A 24,936-nucleotide genomic window follows, 5' to 3' on the forward strand; every position below is an offset into this window, starting at 1 on the left:
CAAATAACTAATGCAACACCTAGAACCACAACAAAAATGTGGAATAAATCATAAATGGTTTCAAAAACTGTCCAACTAGAAGTATATGGCAAATAAAATACTTTGCGCTTACGGTACTGAAGGTGGGATTTTAGAGGTTAGAATTTCAAGAGGCGCCCAATAGACAATTCCAACCAGCAGAGTTCATTATAGTTCAAGTTTCCAAGTCATTAGTTTCTTTCCAATCAAAGTTTAAAAAGGTTTCCTAGTACAATTCACACAACCAACAACCCAAATTTTGTTTTGTTTTATCTTTGGTGAGAGACTGCACTTTCATGGAGAGATAAAAGTATACTGGAACATACAAAAAAAAAGGAATCCACCCACAAAATAATTGCAAAAGATCAAATCAAGCTCATAATTACAGAAGTGTTAGGTTACAAACGCCCATATGGATGCATTAAAACTAGCAACCAGAACCTCAAACCTTTTTCTCATGATCTCTCAACCTCCCTAATAATCCACCATTTTTCTCAAGGCATTATACACACTAAACAAATAAACAAACCTACTACAAAATCCTGCCCTCATCCCAAAATGGAGTACCTCCTCAGTCATAATGCCACAAACCCTGCCTCGAGCTAAACAAAACCCAAACGACCAAGGAACTTCATGAATTCAACTTTACAGGGTCACAGAACCAATGGACCATCTTCATTTAACACAATTTCAAATTCAAAGTGTACCATTATAAAATCATTGACTTCACATAAAGGTGGAAAATGTTAGCATGCCTAGGTCTAAGTAAGTTTGTATGTATCAAGTTCCCACATAGATGGTTGTCATTCTCTAGTCTACCTTCTTTCTTGTATGCGTGGCAATACAACCCGTTTATGGACGAAATGGTTAAGGCGACAAGATAAAACCCGTTTGATGAAACGGCGGAAGCATTTTTCACGTTGATCTGAATGACGACATGAGAAAGAGGGGAAGTCAGAGTAAAGATGGGATTGAAGTCCAAAGAATTGTCCACCTTTTTGATAAAAAGAAAAAGGAGTGGCTTTGATGAGCACTTGGGGTATCAATGAAGGAAACAATGTAATAGAGAATGGTTTTTGGTAAGAAGCTAATCCTGTCTTCTTCCATTATCCTTGGCTTCTCTGTTTTGGTAACTTGGGGTTAAGGAGGAGATGGGGTTATGGAAGAAATGGGGTGTGTACACAGTTTTAAATTTGAAAAGTTCTTGATATTAGGAAGTTGATGAGGTTGATGGAAGAAGTCATGAACAGCCACCTGCAACGCCTCACTGTGCTGCTGGTCATCAAGATTCCCACGCCACCTGCAAAATTGAAAGAGGGTCGAGTCCTGAAGACTCGCCCATCTTCTCCTTCACAAATTCCCCACTTCCTTCTCCCCACACTATCATCAACTCATGACTGTCTTTCCTCATCTTCAAAATGCCTCATTTCTTTGTGCTTTCCTTTACTTTATTTCTAGATTTTGTGACTGTTAGTAAAAAAGATACAGATTAGCAAGAACATATTCTCGTCCAACTAAGTAGAAGAAAGATATAGATCATGTTCTCACTCTATTTCGTGTAGTTTTGTGGTTGTGGATTATCAACAAACAAAAGAATTAGAGATCACTTTGAAGAGAAAAACAGTATAGTTGTTACATTTGTAAGTTTTCCTAACTGAATGTATATTTTCTAATATGCATTTGTTAAATCAATCATATTATAAGTTTAAATGTTGCTTTTTGATTGTTTAACTTTCTACAAATAGTAGAGTAGATTTAATATTTAATTTGCTGGTTTAATGTTATGATATTTGCATTATTTGGTATTTGAGTAAATCTTTCATAAGTTTTTGTTCAGGGTGATTTTGTTATTATTTAAATTTGATACTTAATAATACTATAGTTAAATTGTAGGAGATTTGTTGTCATGGAGCCTTTTAGCAATTATAGGCGGACGTAATAAAACATTCATCGGTATTGTGAGTCATTTACTAAGCGTTTAAATATTATCTAATTATTTTTAATATAAATTTATTTTAAATATTTTCATAGATGACTTTGTATTATTGTGGATGATTCACAACGTGTTCTTAATATATGCAATTGATAATGAATAGTGCATGAACAATATATATTATATATGTATGGACCTATTATTTTTGCACTAATTTAAAGAGGATGTGCTTGAGTTGAATGAAGTTGACAATCACATGAAAGTAGTGTCTCATATGACATAAACAGAAAGTGAGACTAGTTCAATGATGGTGACACTAACCTTTTGTATGAGATATTGTGGTTCAAGGATCGACTAATCGATAGACTTTGAATTAAAATCTATTATTGTTTAGGGATCAATCAATCATTTTCATACATACATGGACATGAACGTGATCGTAAAGAGTATAACGATTATTTGCACTATAAAGCGTCTATGGAGTCATCTGTGCAACCAAAAGACCAACAACCGAGAATCAAGAGAGACCAAGACAAACATAAACCTAAAGTCATTCGGAAGTGAGACACTAAATTTTTTAAAAGAAATTATAAAAAATTATTAAATTATTATATTAATACAAATATTCTAATTTACATTTAATAACAAAAAATAATAAAAAAAAAGAGGGTTAGTAGTAAAGCATTTAATATTTTGATAATAATTTTATAAGAGATAGTTGCAAATTTAGCAATTACATTCACAATAATTAAGTATATATTAAAAATTGTAAATATAACAAAATTTGTCAAATTCTATCCATGACAAAAATCTATCGTCGATAGACCATGTTACAAATATTGATCTATCATCAATAATTTTGTTATATTTACAATTTTTTTAAATATTACTATATCTTTGGCCACCATTGTGACAATCACTCCATGAACACCCACACCACTTTGGCATCCAACTCCAAACCCAACTCTCCTATTTTGGCATCCATACAGTTCATTCTACATTCTTTATTCTTTATGTAGTTATGAGTTCATTCTCGAAGTAGTTTGCGTTTATGCTCGTTATTATAAGCTAAATTTCCCTAAAAACCTCTTATTGGTGGATACCCTAAAAGACGTATTTTCATGGTCATCCACATAATTTATGTTATTTTAAGATTTATATTATCGTTTTAAATTGATCTCTTCACTTCATTTGCTACTTAAAGTCTTAATGTGGAGATCATTAAAACAATATCCCAACCTACATTTGCACCGGGGAACTAGGGAAATAAGGACTTAAACAAATATGTAACAACACTTAAAAAGTGGAATGTAACTTCTTTGTTCTAGGGAGACCCAACATATTAAATAAGCTCTCACAAGAGAGGGCGAGAGTGAGACCCAAAGAGCTAGAGATGTAGAGAAAGAAAAGTGATTTACGAGTAAGAAACCGAAGAGTGAGAGATAGAGAGAATAGTGATTCACGAGCCAGAAAAGGAAGAGAGAGCACGACCAAGTGAGTGCAAAAAAGGAAAATAGTGATTTATGAGAGAATTTTGATAATTTCACGCAAATTTGACGTCACGAAAGGATCATTCAAATTGTTTAATCAAGAGTTGAAGAGATGATATGATAGGCCAATACAAACTTCTTTCTATTTTCAAAGACAGACCAAAACAAACTTCTCGTTCTAAACAAATATATACATACAAAAAAAGAAAAAAAAGCTACCTCAGTTACTGTTCTTCAGAACTGAGCAATTGGAGTGTGTGGTCATAGCTAAAATTCAAACCAAACAAAGCAACTCCAAGAATTCAAAACCTAACATCCAAAATCCTAAAAAGATAGTAGTAAAACGATGGTCTTAAATCCTAGTATAAAGTAGTGTTTTAACAAATCCATATTCCAAATGCTCCTGAACATACCATGTCTCCATAGAAGGGCTGTTGTTTAGCAATTTGTTCAAGATTTCATTTGACTTCTCAATATCACTTTCACAAACGCCTCCCTCCCTAACCCTCAACTCCCTCAATTTTTCAAACATGAAGCTTTCATCTTTCAGTGTAGAAGGAATAATAACATACTCCGAAAGATCCTGAAACCAAACAAAAGTTCAAAAAGTTGAACATTGTTACAACAAAAAGAATATATAATCAAACCACATGTATATATGAATAATACCTCCACAGCAACAGTATTAATCACTATTGAATTTGCCTTTTGAAGTAGATAAAACACACTTCTTAGATGTTCTACAATTTCATTCTCTATCTCATACATGTCAAGCATTGGTATTTTATAATCCAGAGAAAATTCAACTTTTTGTAAAGACAGAAAATCATCAGTAGAGTCCAAACAAGGCACAATATTATCTAATTTGACAAATCTCAGATTAGGAGTACACAAAGAGATCTCTATGCCGCATCTATATTCACGACAAGATAGAATTCCCAATTCCAAGTACTCAAGTTTTGGAGCACAGATGTCTAGATGTTCGAAACAAGAGCCTCGTAGAATCAAACGTTCAAGAAGTGGATAATCGGGTAACATGCCGTCTTCAAATTCATCGAAAAAGAAATCTGTATAGAAATTTTCAATCTCAAGAGACTTCAAGAATTCGAAACTATGAGGAACCCATATGCCCTCGTAGTACCCTGAGAGCTTTAGGGAACGACATGTCGTAAAATGGCGACACCAATTCGAAAAATCCAAATCCCCGCCGTCGATGGAGAGGTCTTCGACATTGTTCAATGCAGCGAAATAAAACAATAGTTTGAAAACTAGTTGGTCTTCCTTGGCGAACCTTTGTGTCTCAGTCAATTCTTCGCCCCTAGCACGGCAACCTATGGGTTCGGTGGCGAAAAACATAGTTATTTTGTTGACCTTAGAGAGTGAAGTAAGATGCATACGGCGATGGGACAAAACCCGTTTGATGAAACGACGGAAGCATCTTTCCCGTTGACGATTCAAATGAGGGCATGAGAAGGAGGGAAAGTCGAAGAGTAAAGTTGGGATTGAAGTCCAAAGATTTGACCATCTTTTTGATAAGAGTGAAGTAGTTTTGATGAGAGTTTGAGTATCCATAGAGGAGAGAATTTGATGGAGAATGTCATTTGGTAAGAGGCTAATCCTGTCTTCTTCCATCTTCCCTTCTTTTTCTTGGATCATAGTCTGGTAATTTGGAGCTATGGAAGAGATGATGGAGGTCATGAAGAGTTGGTGCTGTGTGAGTGCGGTTTAAACTTTAAACTTTGATATAATTGCAAGGAGATGACGTTTTAGGGTTAATTATTAAGGCAATTGTTGAAAAATGTGTAATTTATAGAAAAAATGTTTTAAATTACACAAGTAATAAAAATAGTTTAAAAGATTTAATCCTATAAAAAAAAAAGACTTCTTAAAAATAGTTGTTAGAATTTCGTTATTTCGTTACTCTTTCGATACAATGTTAACTCAACAACTATTAACCAGTCGATCCAAACATTTAAGAGAAACAGTTAATGTCGTTACATATTGTTACCTAGTTGGTAAGAAGCGTGTGAGTGGGTCTATGATCAATGATCATTTCCCTTTTTCTCGCTTCTTAAATGGAAAGGAGAATTCTTTCTTTTTCCTACAATTGGAAGTATGAAGAAGCAAAGAAGCGGAGCAGAAGTTCTTACTATGAATATAAACAAGTCAGAGGGACGGAGGAAAGACTTTCTTTTCACTTCGAAACTCATTCATTCCACATGTTAATATAATAGATTTCATACTACTCTGTCATAGGGGTCCTTCAGACTCACTTCGAAACTCATTCATTCCAAATTTTGTTTTGGTGTGACGTTTTGTAACAAGATAAAGTATAAAATCCCTACCTTGATAAAAAGAAATTGAGGTTGGAAAGTTTAGAAGTGTAGAAGAGGAAATATGATAGTTTTAAGGGAGACGTGGAACTCAAGATGTTGCATGAACAACAAAACTTGAGGGTCCATGCGAAACCAATCACACAACGTATAAAAATTTGGTGCACATATTGATCGATATTCAAATCACCTTTCTTCTCATTACTGGCCCTCCTTTTTCATTGACCCTTTTGTTATCCATTTCATGTGGTCGTCAATGGAAAATCCTCCATTTTCTCTCTCTCTCTCTCCTCCCCTGCTTCTTCTCTCACCATCACTCTCCCTCTCCATTTTTCTTCCACTTCCACCTTCCAATGGCCCTCAATTCCACTAATTTCACTTCCCATTTTGCCTCCACATTCCGCCGGATCCACCCCATCTCCGCTCCTTGCACCGCCGCACTGCCCCTTCTCAAACCCGCCCTTCACCGCTCCCTTTTCGCTTCTCCTCTGCCCCTTGCCCGGAAAATCTCCTGCAAAGCCTCCGAGATCTCGGTGGCCGAGGAATCTTCCGCCTCTGGTAACTGGGTGCCGGTGGTTCCGTTGTCGGCGCTGCCCAGAGGGGAGCGGCGCGTGATTATTCAGGGCGGTGAAACTATTTTGCTTCTTTGGTATAAGGATAGGATTTTTGCTATTGAGAATCGCTCCCCTGCTGAAGGTGCTTACACTGAAGGCCTCCTCAATGCTAAGCTCACTAAGGTTAAATTTTTTGCTTCTGACTTCTCTGATTTTTATCGAGAACTAAGAACTCCTTATTTCAAATCTGTGTGCTTTCTGGACTTGGATATGTTGGTTGCACACACTTGAACTATTGATTATTCTTTTGCTACTTTGCATTCCTTATTTCCTACGGTTACTAGATAAAAATGTAAGGATGATGAGCTCTCAATTGGTCCTGATTTAGAGAAGATTATGTTCATTATTGGATTCAACAAAGTATTTCAATACTCCTTTTTCAAGCAACGAAGTTTGAAAAAGCCCATTCTGCTTTAGTCGAGTTTGGACAGTAGATCCCTCCTTTTCCTTGCAATGGTTTGATACTGTCAATTGGGTCAAACTGATTTCATTTAAAAGCCTCATATAATCGAAATTTTATTCTCATGTGTACAGTGTGGATCAAGCTTGATTTAACCTAATAGACCTCCTACAGTAGAGATGTATGCTATCATAATCTCAAAATTTTGGCACTGCATGGTGGAAATTAACTTTTAGATGTTCTTTCCCTTGATAAGTACTTTTTAAGTCTATTATTTAGTGATTTGAATATAAGTATTCAAACCAACTTATGTGTATCTGTCAGATGGGTTTCTCCGAAAAGTGTGTTTTTATACTCTTTTAAGACTCCAATGTTCTTAATATTTATCACCATTTAGTTTTTCAAACAGTAATGAGTTATAATATATGCTTGCAATTTAGAACACTTCATTGAATGATCACTCTTTCCCGACTCAGGATGGCTGTATTGTCTGTCCAACGACAGATAGCACATTTGACCTCCAAACTGGAGAAATAAAGGAATGGTATCCAAAGAACCCAGTCCTCAGGGTCCTCACACCAGCCTTAAGGAAGCTTTTCATATACGCTGTTAAAACTGATGAAAATAACATCTATATCAACATGAGAGGAAATGTAATATCAGATTCATCTGCTGAGATTGTCTTCAGTGGGAAAGCTCAACCTGGTGTAACTGCAACTGATGTCAATGTGGACGAGGTAACTAGAGAATGCTGAACCCTAAGACAAATCGAATCCGTTCTTTTTTTTTCCTTTCCCATAGTTTTCTTCAGTTCTTGAACTTCTGCCTTGTGTTTTGTTCAAGGTGAGAATGGTGGTTGATGAAGATCTTGAAGGGTTTGGTTTCACTGGAAAGAATGAAGTGATAAATGGAAAGGCGGCAGTGATTGGCTTCTTGTTATTGTTAGATTTTGAGCTCCTAACTGGTAAGGGTCTTCTCAAGGGAACTGGTTTCTTGGACTTCATTTATTCTGTTTCAGACGCTTTCAAATAGATGTAAGTTCAGTTTTTTTCCGGTTGGGAAGTACCAGTATCTGTTCTTGTATACTATACATATACACAGCAAGAAATTAGATGGCTCTTGTTGAAGCAAAAAGAAAAAAAATGTTCCATTCTTTTATTGAAGTTTACAGATGACCTCAAAAGCATACTGTTTATTAAACTGGCAATCATATAAAATCAGAAGAGCAAAACATTCATATACAAGATTTTATAGCAAAATCAGCAGTAACCTCTATGCAAGAAAGGTTTTCATTCTAGCTTCTGGGCCTGTGGGCTGCTTTGTGGTGAATTAGCAGGAAGCAGTAGTCGTCTAGGCGACGCTCCCTCCAAAACAGGCCTCCCGCTCGCACTGCCTTCATATACAGGCATTCCTGTCCCAACAAGGGACGTCCTCCTCGAACCATTAGCAGAAAGTAGAAACCTGAATGTCCAGTTCAGGACATTAGGTGCAAACATCCTGTATAGCAGGAAGACATCATACCAGCTTGGGTACTTCACATATGTATTTCCCCGACATGCCCCTGACACAATCAACTTTGCAAACTCCTCAACCGGGCCCCCAGCCACATGCACCTGAATGGAAAAATGTACACCATTAATCGATCATTGATAGATTGGCCAAGCTAAAGAGCTGTTTTGTTTTACCTCTCTTTCTTCCTTCCGTTGCATTTCTGCACCTTCTTCTACCATGAACTTTCCTCGGGTCATTTCACTACCAATCCAACCATGTGTAGCAATTGTTATCCCAACATCATCTTTCACTTCAAACCTCAATGTCTCGTAGAAGTTCACCAGTGCTGCCTTTGCAGCCTGTTTATAATCGAAATCAAGACTAACATCAAATGATCATGAATCAACAAATCTAATGGAGACTTATTTATTCGAAAATGGATATGTTATGTTCCCAGAGAGAGGCTATTGATAGTGAATAATTGTGAACTCACAGAGTACAGACTCATTCGTGGCAGAGGCAACCACGTCTCGACCGATGCGTTAACAATGACTCGACCATTACTTTGACGAAGGTATGGAAGAGCCACCAGAGTTGGATAAACATTTCCCCAAAAGTTTATATCCTGCATTATGAAACACCATTAGCCAAATACTAGTTAGAAGGCAAAGCAAAGATTTTATGAACATTTGATAATCTTCTCTCAAGACCCCAACTTCGATTTATTGGGTCATCATGCCATACCATCAAATGAGGAAATATCGATGTATCGGTAACTTCCTCAAAGTAGAATGTATGCCCCAAACTTGCAGTATTTACAAGATGATCCACTGCACAAGAAGAAGAGTTGCAAAAAGATCAACAACAATAATAATAAGAAGGGAAGAAGGGAGATAGGATACAACCTCGACCAAAGTACTGAATAGTTTCGGAAACAAATCGTCGACAGTCATCTTCTTTAACAACATCAGCGGCCATAATCAAAACTCTTTTAGCTCCTATAAACCTAGCATTCTCACTTATCATTCGTAGTCTATTCTCCCTCCTCGCCACCAGCATCAGATTCGCCTTCCTCTTTGCATACTCATAAGCTATTTGCTGCATTTTCACATTTCATTTAACATAAACTACAGATGTTGATGCATCCATTTTCTTAATGGCACACGAAACAAAAAGTTAAAATTACATATATATATTATACGGTCAGAGCACATGGATGTAACTTTGCACCAAGTATTTTTCTTAACAAAGTCTATTGACAAAGTAATCAAAATTTTGAATCTCTCCTCCCTCAACTGTTCAACTAAGTTGTAAGAGGTTTCTGACATGGATTCACAGAAATTTCATACCTTAAAAGAAAAATTATGTTAAAAATTTATTCCCTAAACTTTAATCAAGTAGTGATTTAGATTGAAAACTGATGGAGAACCAAATTGATTTACCAACTAATGAACTATATTAAGTACTTAATGTTGTAAAGTAATCTATGGATCAAAGGATGCTGGAATAGCTCAGTTGGTTAGAGCGTGTGGCTGTTAACCACAAGGTCGGAGGTTCAAGCCCTCCTTCTAGCGAAAAGGATTACTTTTTGCCCCTTCTACCCATTTTTCTAAATCTAAATCTTAATGGAAAAAGGGTATATAGGAAGGAATTCACAATTAAGGGTAGTGTTGATAGTACCTCTCCAATGCCAGAGGAAGCTCCAGTGATAATCACGACTTTATCTTCCATATCTTCAGTATTGAAGGAATTATAAATCCATTCACAAGCACTGATGAATGACAATGCCGGCCAGGAGAAAGCCAGCATGAACAAACTCGCCGGTGGCACCACCACATTCAAAAACGAGTTTATCAACTCCATCTCTCTTTTTTCCTCTTTTACACAAACAAATCAAACCAGCTGAGAAATATAACTAAAATCGTCCCAATTCCAATACCCAAAAACGGAAGAAACTAAAGAGTAAAGAGTAGTGAGTAGCTAGTGTGTGAAAATGGAGTGGGGATTAGTTTGAAGAGAGAACAGGTGGTGACATGCATGAGAGAGCTGGAAGACACGTGGAGGGACTGCTACAAATGCCTTCAAACAATCATTCAGTATTTCGATTTTTTCTTTTCTTCTCAAAGTTTTATCTTAAAAGATCAAAATATATGTTTGGGGTTTATGATGAAACAAACTCTCTTTACAATCCTTTAGATGGAACTAAACAAAAAAGGAAAAAAGCATCAAAGGTCGAAATGATATTCAGTCCCTCCACGCGTCACCCACCTCTATGATGCATGTCATCTCTTGGGGATGTCTAAAGGAGGTTCGTAAATAGATGTAACTCTCCAAATTAAAATCCACCCAATCCACCTTGGTCCCTTTGTATTAAAGCAATAAGGTCCCTCTAATTCCTCTGGGAAGATTAAAAGTGAGACTATAAAGTATGAAAACGGTGAAAAAAGAAAGTTGGATGGAAAGTGATGGAAACAAAATAAGTTTGTTAGTTTACCTAACACAAAACTCTTACATTAGATCACAGATCATTCCACTATCGACACCAATGATGTTTTAATCACATCTCATTGATGCTCAAAGCTACAGTCAATGGTAACTTTCTCCAAAATAAATTTATAAAACAAACAACTAATTTTGTTCTCTTTCTTACTCCCACCTATTCCAAACTCTCAAGAAAACAGAACGTTTTTCCTTCTCTTCTTTCGCCGGAAGTACTTCACCGTCGTCACTCCGAACAAAAGTTTGGTCAGCTTCAGTTGGTTGACGCATTTCACATTAGTGGAAATGGGGAAGAGCCAACACGTGTTAGAGGTTTATTGAGACACGTATGACTTGTTCTTCTTTAACTCAACACGTTGAAGTGTATGGTTGAAACATCTGTCTCTCTTACATGACACCTCCATCGCTCTCAACATAAATCTTCTTCCAATTACTTCATATGTAAATGTATTTTGTTCTTCATCCAAATCTCTTCTCAACACTTTGCTTCAATATGACCAACCTATTCGCTATGTTTCTCATCGTCACTACTTTCACTGCCGCCGGACTCTGGTCTCCTCCTCCTCCTCCGCAAAATGTTATCGTTAAGGAAGGCCATCGAATGGTTGTGGTTGAGTACGACGACCAAGGTCAACACAATACGAAAGTTTCCATCTCTTCCGAACCCGACCAAGATGCTAAAAACTCCGAAAGACACCGCACCAAAGATCTTATTTGCGATGTCTACGGAAAATGTAAGCATAAAGTAGCCAGCGCTGTGGAGAAAGCTAAAGTCATGGTTACGGAGACGGCGCAAGAAGCCCACGACGTTGGAGAGTCTGTCACCGATGCATTTGATGGAGCTAAAGACAAATTGAAAGAGGGTGCAAAGGAAACATTTGATGAAGCCAAAGGAAAATTGAAAGAGGGTGCGAAGGAAACATTTGATGAAGCCAAAGGAAAATTGAAAGAGGGTGCGAAGGAAACATTGGAAATGGCCAAATCAAGAGAAGAAAAGGTTGTGAAAGGCGCTGAACGGGTGGCAAAGGAAACAGGGGAGAAGATAAAAACAGGGGAAAACAAGCTGAAGGAGAATTTGATGGGTTTAGTTGATAGAGGATTTAAGGTAATAGATTATTTATTTAGGCACTTGGGTTTTGGTATGGATGCGTTGGGTTTGTTGGGATTTACAATGGCTTTAGGAATGGGTGTGTGGGTTACCTTCATTTCTAGCTATGTGTTGGCGAGTGTGCTGCCAAGACAACAGTTGGGTGTGGTACAGAGCAAGATATATCCTGTGTATTTTAAGGCCATGGCTTCTTGCATTGGGATGGCTCTGTTGGGGCATCTATTCAGCCGCACAGAATGGACGTTTCCAATTCCGAAAAATAGTGAAGTGGTTCAAGGATATGTTCTTGTAGCTGCACTTTTGATGATTTTTGCCAATTCTCTCTACATGGAGCCTCGAGCCACTAAGGTATCTTCTGACTCCTTACCATGTCCTAATGTCCTGTTGTTGTGTATTATATTATATTTGTTACTGTGCAGGTAATGTTTGAGAGATTAAAAATTGAGAAGGAAGAAGGAAGAGGAATAGAGGACATAGCCAGGGAAGAAACTGGGAATGTGATTGATAATTCTCCAGCAATAACAAGTAGCACACCCACACAAGTTGTAGATCGAGAGGTGGTGAAGTCCAGAATTGTGGGGTTGAACAAGAGGCTAAAGAAGTTGAATTCATATTCGTCATTGTTGAACTTGCTCACTCTGATGGCTCTTACTTGGCATCTTGTGTATTTGAGCCAACGTTTATGCAATCCCTGCTAATACAACAAACGACGTTTCTTTTCCCTGTTGTGTTATATTAGGAATGATGATGTGCATATTATTATATTTTACTTCTTTGATGTACAAAAATTAGCAATGTCTAACTTAGAGTAGGAGGATTATCTAATGTAATATCAGATGGGTTTTTTTTTGTTCTGTTTATCAGTTTGTTCATATTAGTTGGCCTTTTGTCTAGTTTATAATATTGTTGTGAAAACCAATATAATTTTACTAATCAAGTCAAAAAGTCGAGTGCAAAAACAACAGGTGGTGAGATGCATGAGAGAGGTGGGGGGGCACTTGGAGAGACTAACCACAAATGCTTGCAAACTGATATCTTCTCTTTAGGGAGTTTTATCTAAAAGAATACAAAGGGAAGAGGTTTGTGGTTTCCAGATATCTAAGGATATGGATGTCTTTGTGTTCAGATATCATCATCCATTAATTTAAAAGCTCTAAGTAAAAGAAAATTTGATATAAATATCCACACTAATACTATACTGCACAGTGAAAACTGATGTAATATCTGATAATACAATACAAGATATGTTTATTTTGGCTAATTTCTATATGATTGAGTTGAATATAATTCATTGTTCTATCACACACTCGTTCTAAATACAATTTCAAAGTGTTTAATATGTACTCAAGTCAAAGCTCTATGACATTTTGATAGCTTATCAATATTCATTACACATTTAGTCTTCTCAATTCAAAGCAAGCATAGATATATAGCTTTTTTCATTTTCATATAATCATTTGGTTTTGCTATATTTATAATTTTTTATAAAAGAGAATTTTGTTTTGGTGACATTGGACAATTTAATTCTCATAATTTAATTTATTTATTGTTGCTATTTTTTTTTTGTAAAAATAAAGAAGGGAAGAAGGCTTATTTATTAATTATTTAAATAAAATGTCCATTCACATCCACGCTTTCACAGGAACATTCTAAATCTTCACTAAAGCGGATTTTTATGTATCCATAAAAAAAGAAATGATTTTTGTAAGATTTTCTTTGAAGAATGAATTTTCCAAGAATAGAGCAGCCATGGAAGTTAGTTGAATCGAGAGGATTTGAATTTTGAGCACGACAGTACTGGAATGCACGTCTTGCGGCATTGCACGCAAAGAGAAGAAACAAGACCCCAAAAATTCTTCTCTTCTTCTTCCTCACTGTCAATGGAAGGGTTCAACAATCTTTTTCTATTGTATTCCTTGCAAAATCTACGCCTCCTTCTCAACTGCTCACATTCCTTTTCTGTTTTCATCTTTCACAACAGAAGAAAAGAAAAGCTCTGGCAGCCTAGCCACTCTGTCAAACCCCAAACATGCTTGGTCCTTCGCATTTCTAGGACCTCATCACTACCCACTTCAACTCTCTCTCTCTCCCCCTTTTGCCAAATCACATTCAGTTTCAATATTCCCCTTTCCCCTTTCCCCTTTCCCCTTTCCATTTTTCTCTTTTTGTTTCTCTTTCTATTTTCCCTCCTCCATTTCCCTTCTCTTTCTCTTATTTCCTCAACGACGTGGTTATTAATTCTTTTTCTTTTCTTTTTTCGACCCAGAATCCTTTTCTGGGTTTTTCTGATCAGGGAAGAGGATTTCTAATCTGGGTTTTTGTTTTCTTGTGTTATCTCTGCAATCCGTGGGATCATTGTTGTTTCATGCGCATTCAGGGTGTCATTTTCTCTTCCCAGATGCTTGGCATATTGAATTTCTAGAAATATTTGTTGGGGAATTCTTGAATTTGTGTTCGGTTCAATCTGGAATTTGTTAGAATTGATGCCAAGGTATTGAGGATATTTGAGGGTTGAAGAAACAGAAGATTGATGACAAGGGTGTAAATGTTTTGACAGAGAGGGGAAACTTTGGGGTTTCCCAGGAGAATGCAGGTTTATCAATGGTAGAAAACGTTGTTGAATAAACGTGAGGAAACAGAGTGGAAAATTTGAGGGAGTATGGGCTGTATTTGCTCAAGAGATTCCTCAGAACCAGAGGATAGCAGTCATAAAGAGCCTGAAAAAGAATTGAACAAATCATCAGTCCAGTTGGTTGCCCCTTCTCCCTCAAAAAGAGAGGATATGTTGTTAGAGATTCAGTTGACAAGGCAGGCATCTAAAGCAAATGGAGGTTCTGTTCATAAAGCAAAGGTCAATGGAGGTTCTGTCCATCGAGCAAAGGAGGATGATGAATCTGAGAATAAATCTGTAAAGGCTGCAAAAGCAAATAACGATAATGCTTCAGTAGGTGGAAAGCAGCCTGACATATTTAGGTTAGCTAGCTTGTCTAAAGGGGCTGAAACTGAACTTGTCATGGCTGGATGGCCTTCATGGTTAGCTTCTGTTGCTGGAGAAGCCATCAAAGGGTGGGTGCCTCGGCGGGCTGACTCCTTTGAAAAGTTGGATAAAGTTAGTTTCATTCATTATGTTCTCTTTTACTTCGTGTCCTTAGAGTCATATGAGTCTAATGCTTCTTATTTGTATTTATTAAACAATAATGAATTACAATCTAGTTAGTGTTCTGTATAGCATGTTCTTTCCCTTCACATGGATTTCTTACTACTGGGTCGGGGATTTGAGCCTATGAAAAGATGAAGGATAGCTTTTACCAGTTGAGCTATCCTTAGAATAATGTGTTATGCAGACATTATTGGCCCCGTTAAAAGAAGGGTGGAGCGAGCTATATACAGCTTATATTATACAAAAGATCAACTCCATGATAGCCCCGGCACGAGCTTGTAGATAGGAATTCCAAGTTAAAGACTAGTCTATTCTGAGTACGACATTTCCTGGGTATTTAGGATAGATTCTTTGAGACTTTTGGTGTCTCAATGGCTCTCAACAGATTGGTCTATGATGAAGTTGAGGTTGTATACTTTCATCCCTTTTGAAACAGAGGGAGAATTTTTTTCACATGCTGTTTTCTTAGCAATCGTCTGCAATACTTGACTTAAGAAAAATAGGATGTTTTTCAGAAACGCGAAGACTCATGAGACTTGGGAGGAGATTTGGGTCTTGGTTAGGTTCAATGTCTCCATTTGGATCTCGATCACTAAGAAATATTGTGATTTCTCTTTAATTTCATTATTTCGAAAAAGAGCTCTTTTCTGAAATATTGTGATTTCTCTTTAATTTCATTATAACATCTGCCACAAATGTCTCTCTATTTCATTTTGCATCAATATGTGCTAATTCTCCCATTGTATCGTTTACTGTATGCAGATTGGACAGGGAACTTACAGCAGTGTATATAAAGCTCGTGACCTTGAAACTGGTAAAATCGTGGCACTGAAAAAAGTAAGATTTGTAAATATGGATCCCGAAAGTGTCCGTTTCATGGCTAGGGAAATTTATATTTTGCGCAAACTTGATCATCCAAATGTTATGAAGCTTGAGAGTCTAGTCACTTCCAGAATGTCGGGCAGCTTGTACCTTGTTTTCGAGTACATGGAGCATGACCTTGCTGGCCTTGCAGCAGTTCCTGGACATAAGTTTACTGAGGCTCAGGTATCTTCTTGGCTTCTCTTGAGCATATGAAATTTTTGTCTTGAACTAGAATCATTTTGAAAATGAATGCTTATTCAAACTGAGCCATCTAAAGTAGTGAAAACAAGGAACTAATAGAAAGATTCGACATTTGAAGGAACTAAAATCATCGTAATTAAGGTATGCCATTTTGTGCTTGCAGATTAAATGTTATGTGCAACAATTGCTGCATGGACTCGAACACTGTCATAGTCGGGGAATTCTGCACCGGGATATCAAAGGTTCAAATCTTCTAGTTGACAATAATGGTGTGCTCAAGATTGGAGACTTCGGTCTTGCTACCTTTTTTCAGCCTGATCAAAAGCAGCCATTGACGAGTCGGGTTGTGACGTTGTGGTACAGAGCACCCGAGCTTTTGCTTGGTGCTACCCAATATGGACCTGGCATAGATCTCTGGAGCTGTGGTTGTATCGTCGCTGAACTATTTGCTGGAAAACCTATTATGCCAGGAAGAACGGAGGTTCTATCATCTACTCGTTGCCTGTTCAGTTTCTTGTAATTTTTAAGAACATGCGAGAAAACACTAGGTTCTTAGTTTTCAGGAATTGTGTATGTATATGTTAATTATTTGTTCATGGCATCTCATACGGACTCTTGAAATCACCATAAAATTCATTTCGTTGTTCGAATTGTTAATTCTTTTATCAGGTGGAGCAAATGCATAAAATTTTTAAGCTCTGTGGTTCACCATCTGAGGAGTTCTGGCGGAGAACTAAGTTGCCACATGCAACCAGCTTCAAACCTCAACACCGTTATAAAAGCTGCCTTTCTGAGACATTTAAAAGTTTCCCTCCTTCAGCTCTGGCTCTTGTGAATAAACTACTTGCTATTGAACCAGAGCACAGAGGATCGGCTACTTTAGCCCTCAGAAGTGAGGTATGTCTACAATCATGTGCATTAACCTCAATACACTTCTTTTTTTTTTCCCTACCTAGAGTTGAAATAAAAGTGCTTCTTGTTGATGTGTTGTTTCTTATGATGCTGCTTGGTATACTATAAAAATTTAGTTGTCTGGTTCTGCAGTTTTTCAGAACAGAACCTCTCCCTTGCGACCCGTCAAGCTTACCAAAATATCCTCCGAGCAAAGAATTCGATGCTAAGCTGCGGAATGAAGAAGAAAGAAAGTACGGTTCCAAACTCGTTTCTCTAGTTGTCCTTGTGTTTTGTTTTTTGTTATTTCATAATCCATCTTATTTAAAAACAGTATTTTCTAGCCAAATATTTATGAAGATTGAAGAAAAAAAATGAAACTAAAGCTACTAAACTACCTTTTGGAGATGTCATTATACTTTCAGATCTCTTAATTTCAGGAAAAAAGCAGAAGCTGTGAAGGGACGTCATCCTGAATCAGTAAGAAGGGGCTCAAGGGACACAAAAGCAGTTCCTACTCCCGAATTCAATACTCAAGGAGATATTCCTATAAAGGTATATGCCAAGAATTGGAAACTTTTTGTCTACGAGTCTGTTGACTTTTGAAAGTACTGTCTTCTTCAAGCACATTAGTTTTTCCACGAGTACTGAAAAGAATTGTGAAAAATGCTTTTAGTTGTGCAGACTCATGGAATCAAACATTTCACTAAAAAACATTGCTTTTGAAAACAGCACTATTCACCCGATAACACATCTTTCTCATGGACTAAAACTGCAGGCACTCCCAATCTCGAAAAAAACGAGTACGAAATTCAACCCTCAAGAGGACGGTGAGCCTTCGAGAGTTGTGCAGAATCGGTACAACCATTCAACATCTATGGTGCACCCAACCGTTGCAGGTTCATGGGGTAAGCCTACTGGAGCCTTGAGAAATCATGCAGAGTTGAAGACACAGAAATCTCAGATGCATCGGTCAGTGGGAGATTTATCAGCCTCTTCTCTTAAGAAGGAAGATTCAGTGTCTAATAAAGATTCCGGAATGGTATGAGGAAATCTCTCATAAATTTGTTTGTTGTTTATTTGCATGATTAGTATAAAGTTTACTTGGGGCTTGTATTTGAAGTCATATGTATGCTACTGGTAGAGTTTCAAATTTTGAGAAAGTTGAAGATTCTTGGTACACATGATTAACAGAAAATCAATGACAAGATAGAACAAGTTTCGAGAAGAAATAGTTTTGTCTATTTTTTGGTACAATTGAAGTGCAATATTCTTTATTATATATCATTCAGTTTTTGTTGACATCGAATCTGACTTTAAACACCTGCGTTGTGTAGGGTTATGTTCAAAAGAAGAACAGAATACACTACTCAGGACCATTGGTGCCTACAGGGGGAACCATTGAAGACATGCTGAAGGAGCACGAGAGACAAATACAGCAGGCTTTTCGAAAGGCACGACTTGACAAAGCAAAGACGACCAAGAGTTACGATGATTAGCTTTGAACAAATTCGACAATTCTCAGAATTGAAGACTAACTTTGGTAACATTAAAGGTAGAAGATGGTTCTTCTGCTCTCAAACTGAATGCTGCCACTGTCTGCAAAGAACCATAAAAACCCTTGACCAATATAATATTGATATTAGTGTTGTATATAAATCAACAATAAGGATTGATAATTAAATCTACCTCAGGGATTTTACAGCCTTTTTTTCTTATTAATTTTTTTTTTTTTGTTTTTAAAATTTTCCCCAGAAGTAGAACAGAGCAGCTTCTAACTGTTGATAAGGCCAGAGGGATAGAGGAATTGTTGTGTAGTTGTTACCAAAATACTTAGGGTGGGGAATTGGTTTGTTTGTATAGAGAGAGGGAATGGCTTCATAAGAAAACATCATTAAAATAATACATAACTTTACGTATCTCTTCTTCTTTCTTTTAATACCTACTTCAAGCCATCTATAAAATATTAGACACTGGTATCTATTAACCAGGGTGCATGCTCAAATTTATTGCGTTCAACAATGTTGAGTACTGTTAATGTTTAGTTCAGCTACTTCTTTCTTGAATTCAGTACTTGTGAACGACCAAATTTAGTCATTTTTCAATAAATCTTAAAACTAGTTATTGTTGATTGTTTATTTGAAGTTAATCTTTTATCAAAACAGTAAACTCATTGCAGTTATTTCCTGTTAAAAATGACATGTACATCAGTTAACATCACTCCAAAATTTATATAAGGAAGAATAATAGAGAATTTTGTTTCTTTGAGGAGTTAATCAGAAAAATATAGCGAGAGACTAATTTTATAATTCGGTGAAAATACAAAAACTAAAGTAAAATGAATAAAATTAAATAGTTTGTAAAATATATGAACTAAGTAGTATCTTCCTTGATAGTAAAAGCAAACACTAGGAATTATTATAGTTATAATAGCACATGTTTACCATGCAAACTATCTTAGTTTAAGTTTGGAGACAATAACAGGAAGGGAAAATGAGTAGAAAATTATAAACAATATATTGAAATAGAGGGAGGAAATGTGTGTGTAACAATGGTTTCATATAACCATTAATTACGGATTTCAGAAGAGATAACCATTAATCTTATCTCCTCCTTGACCACATAACACCATTGTTTTCCCATTGGAACATTCTTTCAGAACTACAAATTATTTAGGAAAAAGCGACCGTCAATGTAAGAATGGTTTTTAAATCTCAAGCTCCCACTCAAACGTTGTGTTGTACTAAAAACAACAAACAGGGGAGACAAATGTGAGAGAAATATAGAAAAACATCAATTGTCATTTCCAAATTGTTTTTGGATGTCGTTGAAGGATATGGTTGCGGATCCCCTTTTCTTGGCCTTCTGTTGGGAAGGATGTTCCTTCCATCCTGTCATGTAAATCACCTGTAATTGAAATCAAAACAATTTGTAACTCAGTTACTTCCTTCAAGATACCTCATGCCATCATCGCTAATCAATTCTACATTTGAGAGGCAGAGATGGGTAAAACCAAAGGGTGCAAGTCAAAAATAAAGAAAAAGTCGGTTCAAATTTGATACATCTTTTGATCTGATCTCAGTCAGTTTTGATTTCGGTTCAATTAGTTATGGACATACAGCCAGGTTCAATTTTTCAGAAATGTTCATTGTTTGATTCTAAGTCTATTAGGGTTAACATTGAACAGAACTAACCTGCTCAAACCATAGGAAAGGCTTAACAAGGTGCATTCTACTAACTAAAATTATTTAACAAGGAGCATTATACTAAACTGACCTGGAAGGTTGCAGGAATGGTCCCATCTTCTGCAGCAAACATGGAATCATAAATAGCTGCTGTTGCAAGGGCTGTTTCTCTCTTCAGGATCTGAGTTTCATTAACTAAACATCAATCATATACGGATATTGGATAAACAACACAAACTTGTCAATTCTAAATTTCTTTTGTTTCTTTTTTTGTCTGAGAGAAGGGAAGGAGTTAATGCCAATTACGGTTGAGCTATACTCAAGCCTATTGATGAACACAAGCTAATATTAAAGGTGATAACATAGAGTCAATGATACACTTCTTAAGGATGAGGAAGGAAGAAATCTTACAGGGTTCCTTTGTAAAAGTGCATTTGTTTCACCCATTGAACGCAAGTGTTCCACCAGCTCCAGTGCTTAATATTAGGTTGACGGAACAAAAGAAAAAATAAATTAAAAGATCATGAAACACAATGTATAAGACTTTGCAGAGACTATTTCAAGTTGAATCATCTTCACAATGTTTTTTTTTAAGCTAAATGTGTAATCTTCCAATTAGTCACTCGCAGCAGGCAAGGCAACGAATCAAAATGGGACAGATGCTTAATAAACTACTACTTATTATATACACTAGACAGACATTCTAATTGGCGATATTTATGGAACTAAACAATAAATAGTGAGATAAGCATGCTCACCACTTGGATAGCGAACTACATACTCGTCGACATCTACACCAGGCAAGGTAAAACCAGCTCTTGTCAAAAGATTGCCTGCATCTCTCACCTAAAGAAGTAAACCAACGTGTAGTTCCTTCAGTCAGATACAAGATACACGTATGAATGTGCTGTTTTTCTTTCAGAATCTAACCACCCACCACAATTAGATTCAGAAATGGAAATTCTTTGATACTCATACAATCAAGACCCACAAAATTTTTTTCATAATTCTTGATTCAATTAAGAATTCTTTGAGAAAAGAGAGGTGTTTTGAGTCTTTTACAATTAAAAAAAGCATGAAAGTTTGAAATATCATACTTGTGCCAATGGTGATACTCGTGGACTGATGCCTCCTTCACGCTCCATGTGTGCAAGAGTACATGCTATTCTCAGTTCTCTAATCGCAAGTATATGCAAAAGAATCATGCTGGGGTTTTTAATCAATGAACTAAAAATTCAAACCAGAAGAAACATGAGACACACCTTAAGGTTTCCCCTCCAAAGATCGCTGCTAGAAATAGCCCATCTGGCTTCATTGCCAATCTACTCTGTCAAGAAAAAAGATGCAGAAAAGACCACTAAACATACTACCTCCCAGACATGACATGATGCATATAACGACCAAGCAAAAATTTAAAGACGATTAAAAACAACATGCAGAAAAGAAAAACATATCAGGACATCAACCCATAACAAGTTTGCAATACACTTGGGATTGTTATCCAACAGTCATCACACTAACAACTCTGGTAAGAACTCTCTCTAGTACAAAGGTTGAATTTGAGATATCACTTTTCCTTCTTCAACAATCATAAAAAATTCCAATTATTACATAAGACACTTAAAAAGCTAAAGAAACTAATTTTTTAAGAAATTGTAAAAGTAAATTAACAAGGATTTCCGTTAGCAGAATCTGAGCCTATCTAAAGTACGTTAGGTTCAGAACTGAAGATGAGAATCAATGCAGCACCATTTTTTTTGGCAGGGGGTGGTGGGACAAACCTGAATCATGGCTCCAGGAAGATCATTTGTCCAGTGAAGACCCAAGCAACTTATAACTAGATCTACTGAACTTCACACCAGAAGTACATGGAAGAAATGATAAAGCATTAGTTTCATTCAACCAATGACAGTACATTATTGAAAAAGAAACAAGCTTTAAGAACACCTTTCTTTTATCGGTAGAAACTCTTCATCACCCACAACAAACGATGTTTCAACGTCCTGAACATGTGCATCTGTATCATCTTTGCATAACTTTATCATGTCATGTGATGCATCCATCATGATCAATTTTTCAACAGAACCTGGCAGATGGGTAAAATTTTGTTTTAACAATTTAATACAATACAAAATCAACAAGATGAACTATCTAGATTTTATTGATGCTAGTGCTTACAAATTCACTAATTCTCTTAACGTAAAGCCAATAGCAACCTCTTAATGAACTTGAGCAATATACAATATAACGACAAGGACAAAACTCAAAAACCAAACATATAACCATTGCAACTATAACCCAACTATCCAATCTTGCAAGCTCCAACTCATCAATGTCACAATTCATAACTAAACATGTACATTACAACATTCAACTATCATAACAATTGTGCTACAGTAGTTATACATTTTATTTTTTTTTATAAAAAGCCAGAAGATTGATTTAAAGAAACTTAAATGTAGAAAAAATAAGGTCAGAAATCATGACTATCCTTGACCAGAGAAATTAAAGATCATTAAGACATCATTTATCCAATGTGAAGAAATGAATGTGCTCACGCTTTTTTTTTTTTTTGGATCAGATGCTATGAATGAGCTCAACCTTTAAACTCAGAAAATGAAATCCCTAAATATTTTCAGTAGAAGATTTTTTAAAAAAAAAAAATTTTTTTGTAAGAAATGAAAACTTTCATTATTAGTCTTCAATAGGTCACAGGCTAACATAGGAATAACTCACATCCAAAATGAGGAGTGATGTATTTGTTAAAAAATAAAAGTGACAAGAGTTCGAACCTGAAACCCAAGGGCTTAAAAGAAGACAAAAATAAAAAGGTAAAAGAATTGGACTTTTAACAGTTGTAGGTTAGAAAAAATATTTAACAATAGCAAATTAATTTGATTCAGTTTGCCATCTAAAACTGCACTTTTTTACTACATACAGATACACACCATAGCAAAAAGGTCAAACAAAACATTCATCCTAATTCAAGGTAAGTCAACATAATTTTGTGAAACTTATGTGATGCACTTAATATATGAATGATTGCCCCTTGTTCTCTCAAAGTCGGTTCTTCTTTTTCCTAACAATTGAAGAAAGTGGAAATAAGTTAATTACCACGGCCACGCAATAATCTCCTGATAGCCTCCAATGAACCCCCCAAACATAATGCTGTAGGGAATGTCTTCTTGCAATCCTTCAAGACGTACAATGTGAAACATACAAAATATTAAAAAGTGACATTTCCAAATACAGTAAAACAAACCAAAATATTTACAAAATATAGCTAAGTTTCAGATTCTATCAATGATACACACAGATAGACATATTTTTTAAATATTTTCAACAATAATTGCCCTATTAAAAACTGACTTCATCAAATTAGTTGAGATTTTGTAGTCAATAGGATCCAGATTTGTGTGTTGAAAGTTGAACCCATGATAAGATAAAATCCCGGTTAAACATTCCATTCTCATTCTTAAGTTTTGAAAAAAAGGAATAGCTTCGTAAACTACATTCCACATTGTAAATAAGCACACAACTTTTGTTTCAAAGAACCAACAAGTACTACAAACAAAAGAGTAGTTGATTTAATCCAAGTTAACAACGTAATATTTATTAGATATTAGCGAGATAATACAATCAAGTTCCAAAAGATGTTACATTTACAATACAACTATGAGCATTCATCCTGTTATTACCACCAAGAAAAAGTAGTGGTTTTCCAGTCTCTGTCAAGTATCCATTTGAGTTATGATTTCATATTCAAGACTGTCACAAAAATTTCATTAAAAGGTGCAAGTGCAACATTTCCTTAAGAAAAGGATAACTGAGAGATCATTGACTGGAATTCACAAGTTAAAATGAACACAACTTCAGAACATCACAAGCTAATACCTCCAAACGATCCAATAAGTTTTCTGCAACACTGTCAACAAGCGAATCCTTTGGGCGCATCAACCAAGCAGCTCGGTCCCGCTGTTACCAAGAAACAGCAATTTCAGCAAGAACAAAATATAGAAATCCTCCAAGAAAAACAAACAAATAAATAAATTCGAAGGCACCACATATCAGAAAGCTTATGGAGGAGTAATGTAGTACAAACGCTCTTGCCATTTAGTTTTACTTGTTAAAAGTGATTCGCTCAGAATAAGCATAACCAAAGCAGAATCCGAACATATGAACCAATGAATTGACAAACCCCATCACGGAAAGACAAGTAATACTCCTAGAATTGTCCTCTATACAGACGACCACTACAAATTAGCTACACAATATCACCATGTTTTCTCCAAATATATAAAATAAAAAACTCCTATTGTTCCGGTTAACACAAATAGATCAAAGGAGGAAAAAAAAAAAAACTAAAAAAAGATAAAGGTATTAAATTTGGCTTACCTGTTTACGCTTAAGATCACGATCAAAAACCTTAACCTTTGAACTCTGCATTCCATCACCAATTCTACCGTCATAATTATCATCACCAGTACAGAAAGAACAACAAAGAATTGAATTTGGAGAATCTCGCCATCTTGTACTCCTCAACAATGAGAACGATCTAATGATCGTAGACGGCGACAGCCCTCTCATTTCTCAGTCACCGATTGAACCTCGCCGGAGAGACGGAGGGAAATTTTGTAAAATTTTAATGGGCCTGGGCCGTAAAGTCGTGTCCAAACACTCCTAAACGGGCCAAAACCGGCGTAGAAATGAAACTATCCAGACAAGGGACGTGCTATACATTTATCCAAA

General features: G+C 36.2%; 6 protein-coding genes and 1 non-coding gene across 9 annotated transcripts; 4 read left to right on the plus strand and 3 right to left on the minus strand.

The window, feature by feature from the left end:
* Positions 1–3,503: 3,503 nt before the first annotated feature.
* Positions 3,504–5,171, minus strand: LOC105435625 (F-box/LRR-repeat protein At3g26922). Its single transcript, XM_011657795.2, has 2 exons — positions 4,111–5,171; positions 3,504–4,024 (listed from the first exon to the last, which is right to left on the minus strand). The coding sequence occupies exons 1-2, from the start codon at positions 5,137–5,139 to the stop codon at positions 3,794–3,796; spliced, it is 1,260 nt and encodes a 419-aa protein (XP_011656097.2). The 5' UTR covers positions 5,140–5,171; the 3' UTR covers positions 3,504–3,793.
* Positions 5,172–5,974: 803 nt separating this feature from the next.
* On the plus strand, positions 5,975–7,951 carry LOC101206141. The gene is made up of 3 exons (XM_004141504.3): positions 5,975–6,511; positions 7,265–7,525; positions 7,632–7,951. The coding sequence occupies exons 1-3, from the start codon at positions 6,128–6,130 to the stop codon at positions 7,818–7,820; spliced, it is 834 nt and encodes a 277-aa protein (XP_004141552.1). The 5' UTR covers positions 5,975–6,127; the 3' UTR covers positions 7,821–7,951.
* On the minus strand, positions 7,911–10,289 carry LOC101206377 (11-beta-hydroxysteroid dehydrogenase-like 5). The gene is made up of 6 exons (XM_004141505.3): positions 9,960–10,289; positions 9,185–9,377; positions 9,024–9,109; positions 8,773–8,904; positions 8,474–8,638; positions 7,911–8,401 (listed from the first exon to the last, which is right to left on the minus strand). Exons 1-6 carry the CDS (start codon positions 10,140–10,142, stop codon positions 8,078–8,080), a joined length of 1,083 nt encoding a protein of 360 aa, XP_004141553.1. The 5' UTR covers positions 10,143–10,289; the 3' UTR covers positions 7,911–8,077.
* On the plus strand, positions 9,780–9,853 carry TRNAN-GUU. Its single transcript has one exon. It is a non-coding gene; the product is annotated as a tRNA-Asn (tRNA).
* A 505-nt stretch (positions 10,290–10,794) lies between the features above and the next one.
* On the plus strand, positions 10,795–12,779 carry LOC101208468. The gene is made up of 2 exons (XM_004141592.3): positions 10,795–12,234; positions 12,306–12,779. The coding sequence occupies exons 1-2, from the start codon at positions 11,224–11,226 to the stop codon at positions 12,582–12,584; spliced, it is 1,290 nt and encodes a 429-aa protein (XP_004141640.3). The 5' UTR covers positions 10,795–11,223; the 3' UTR covers positions 12,585–12,779.
* A 775-nt stretch (positions 12,780–13,554) lies between these two features.
* On the plus strand, positions 13,555–18,923 carry LOC101208709 (probable serine/threonine-protein kinase At1g09600). Of its 2 annotated transcripts, none has more exons than XM_011657797.2 (8): positions 13,555–14,995; positions 15,809–16,093; positions 16,275–16,592; positions 16,781–17,008; positions 17,156–17,256; positions 17,443–17,557; positions 17,781–18,044; positions 18,340–18,923. In XM_011657797.2, exons 1-8 carry the CDS (start codon positions 14,546–14,548, stop codon positions 18,499–18,501), a joined length of 1,923 nt encoding a protein of 640 aa, XP_011656099.1. In that variant the 5' UTR covers positions 13,555–14,545; the 3' UTR covers positions 18,502–18,923. The 2 variants fall into 2 exon arrangements, with proteins under 2 accessions (XP_011656099.1, XP_011656100.1); XM_011657798.2 differs by having other exon boundaries at positions 14,769–14,952.
* A 573-nt stretch (positions 18,924–19,496) lies between these two features.
* Positions 19,497–24,907, minus strand: LOC101206614 (putative methyltransferase At1g22800, mitochondrial). 2 transcript variants are annotated; one of them, XM_011657804.2, is made up of 11 exons: positions 24,583–24,899; positions 24,082–24,162; positions 23,302–23,380; positions 22,135–22,273; positions 21,969–22,038; positions 21,450–21,514; positions 21,285–21,363; positions 20,946–21,033; positions 20,599–20,663; positions 20,279–20,368; positions 19,497–19,909 (listed from the first exon to the last, which is right to left on the minus strand). In XM_011657804.2, the coding sequence occupies exons 1-11, from the start codon at positions 24,772–24,774 to the stop codon at positions 19,796–19,798; spliced, it is 1,062 nt and encodes a 353-aa protein (XP_011656106.1). In that variant the 5' UTR covers positions 24,775–24,899; the 3' UTR covers positions 19,497–19,795. The 2 variants fall into 2 exon arrangements, 1 of the variants encoding a protein (XP_011656106.1); XR_004216435.1 differs by having other exon boundaries at positions 19,890–19,909; positions 20,279–20,382; positions 24,583–24,907.
* Positions 24,908–24,936: the final 29 nt, after the last annotated feature.

Source organism: Cucumis sativus, chromosome 5, assembly GCF_000004075.3.
Source record: "Cucumis sativus cultivar 9930 chromosome 5, Cucumber_9930_V3, whole genome shotgun sequence".
NCBI classification, from domain to species: Eukaryota; Viridiplantae; Streptophyta; class Magnoliopsida; order Cucurbitales; family Cucurbitaceae; genus Cucumis; species Cucumis sativus.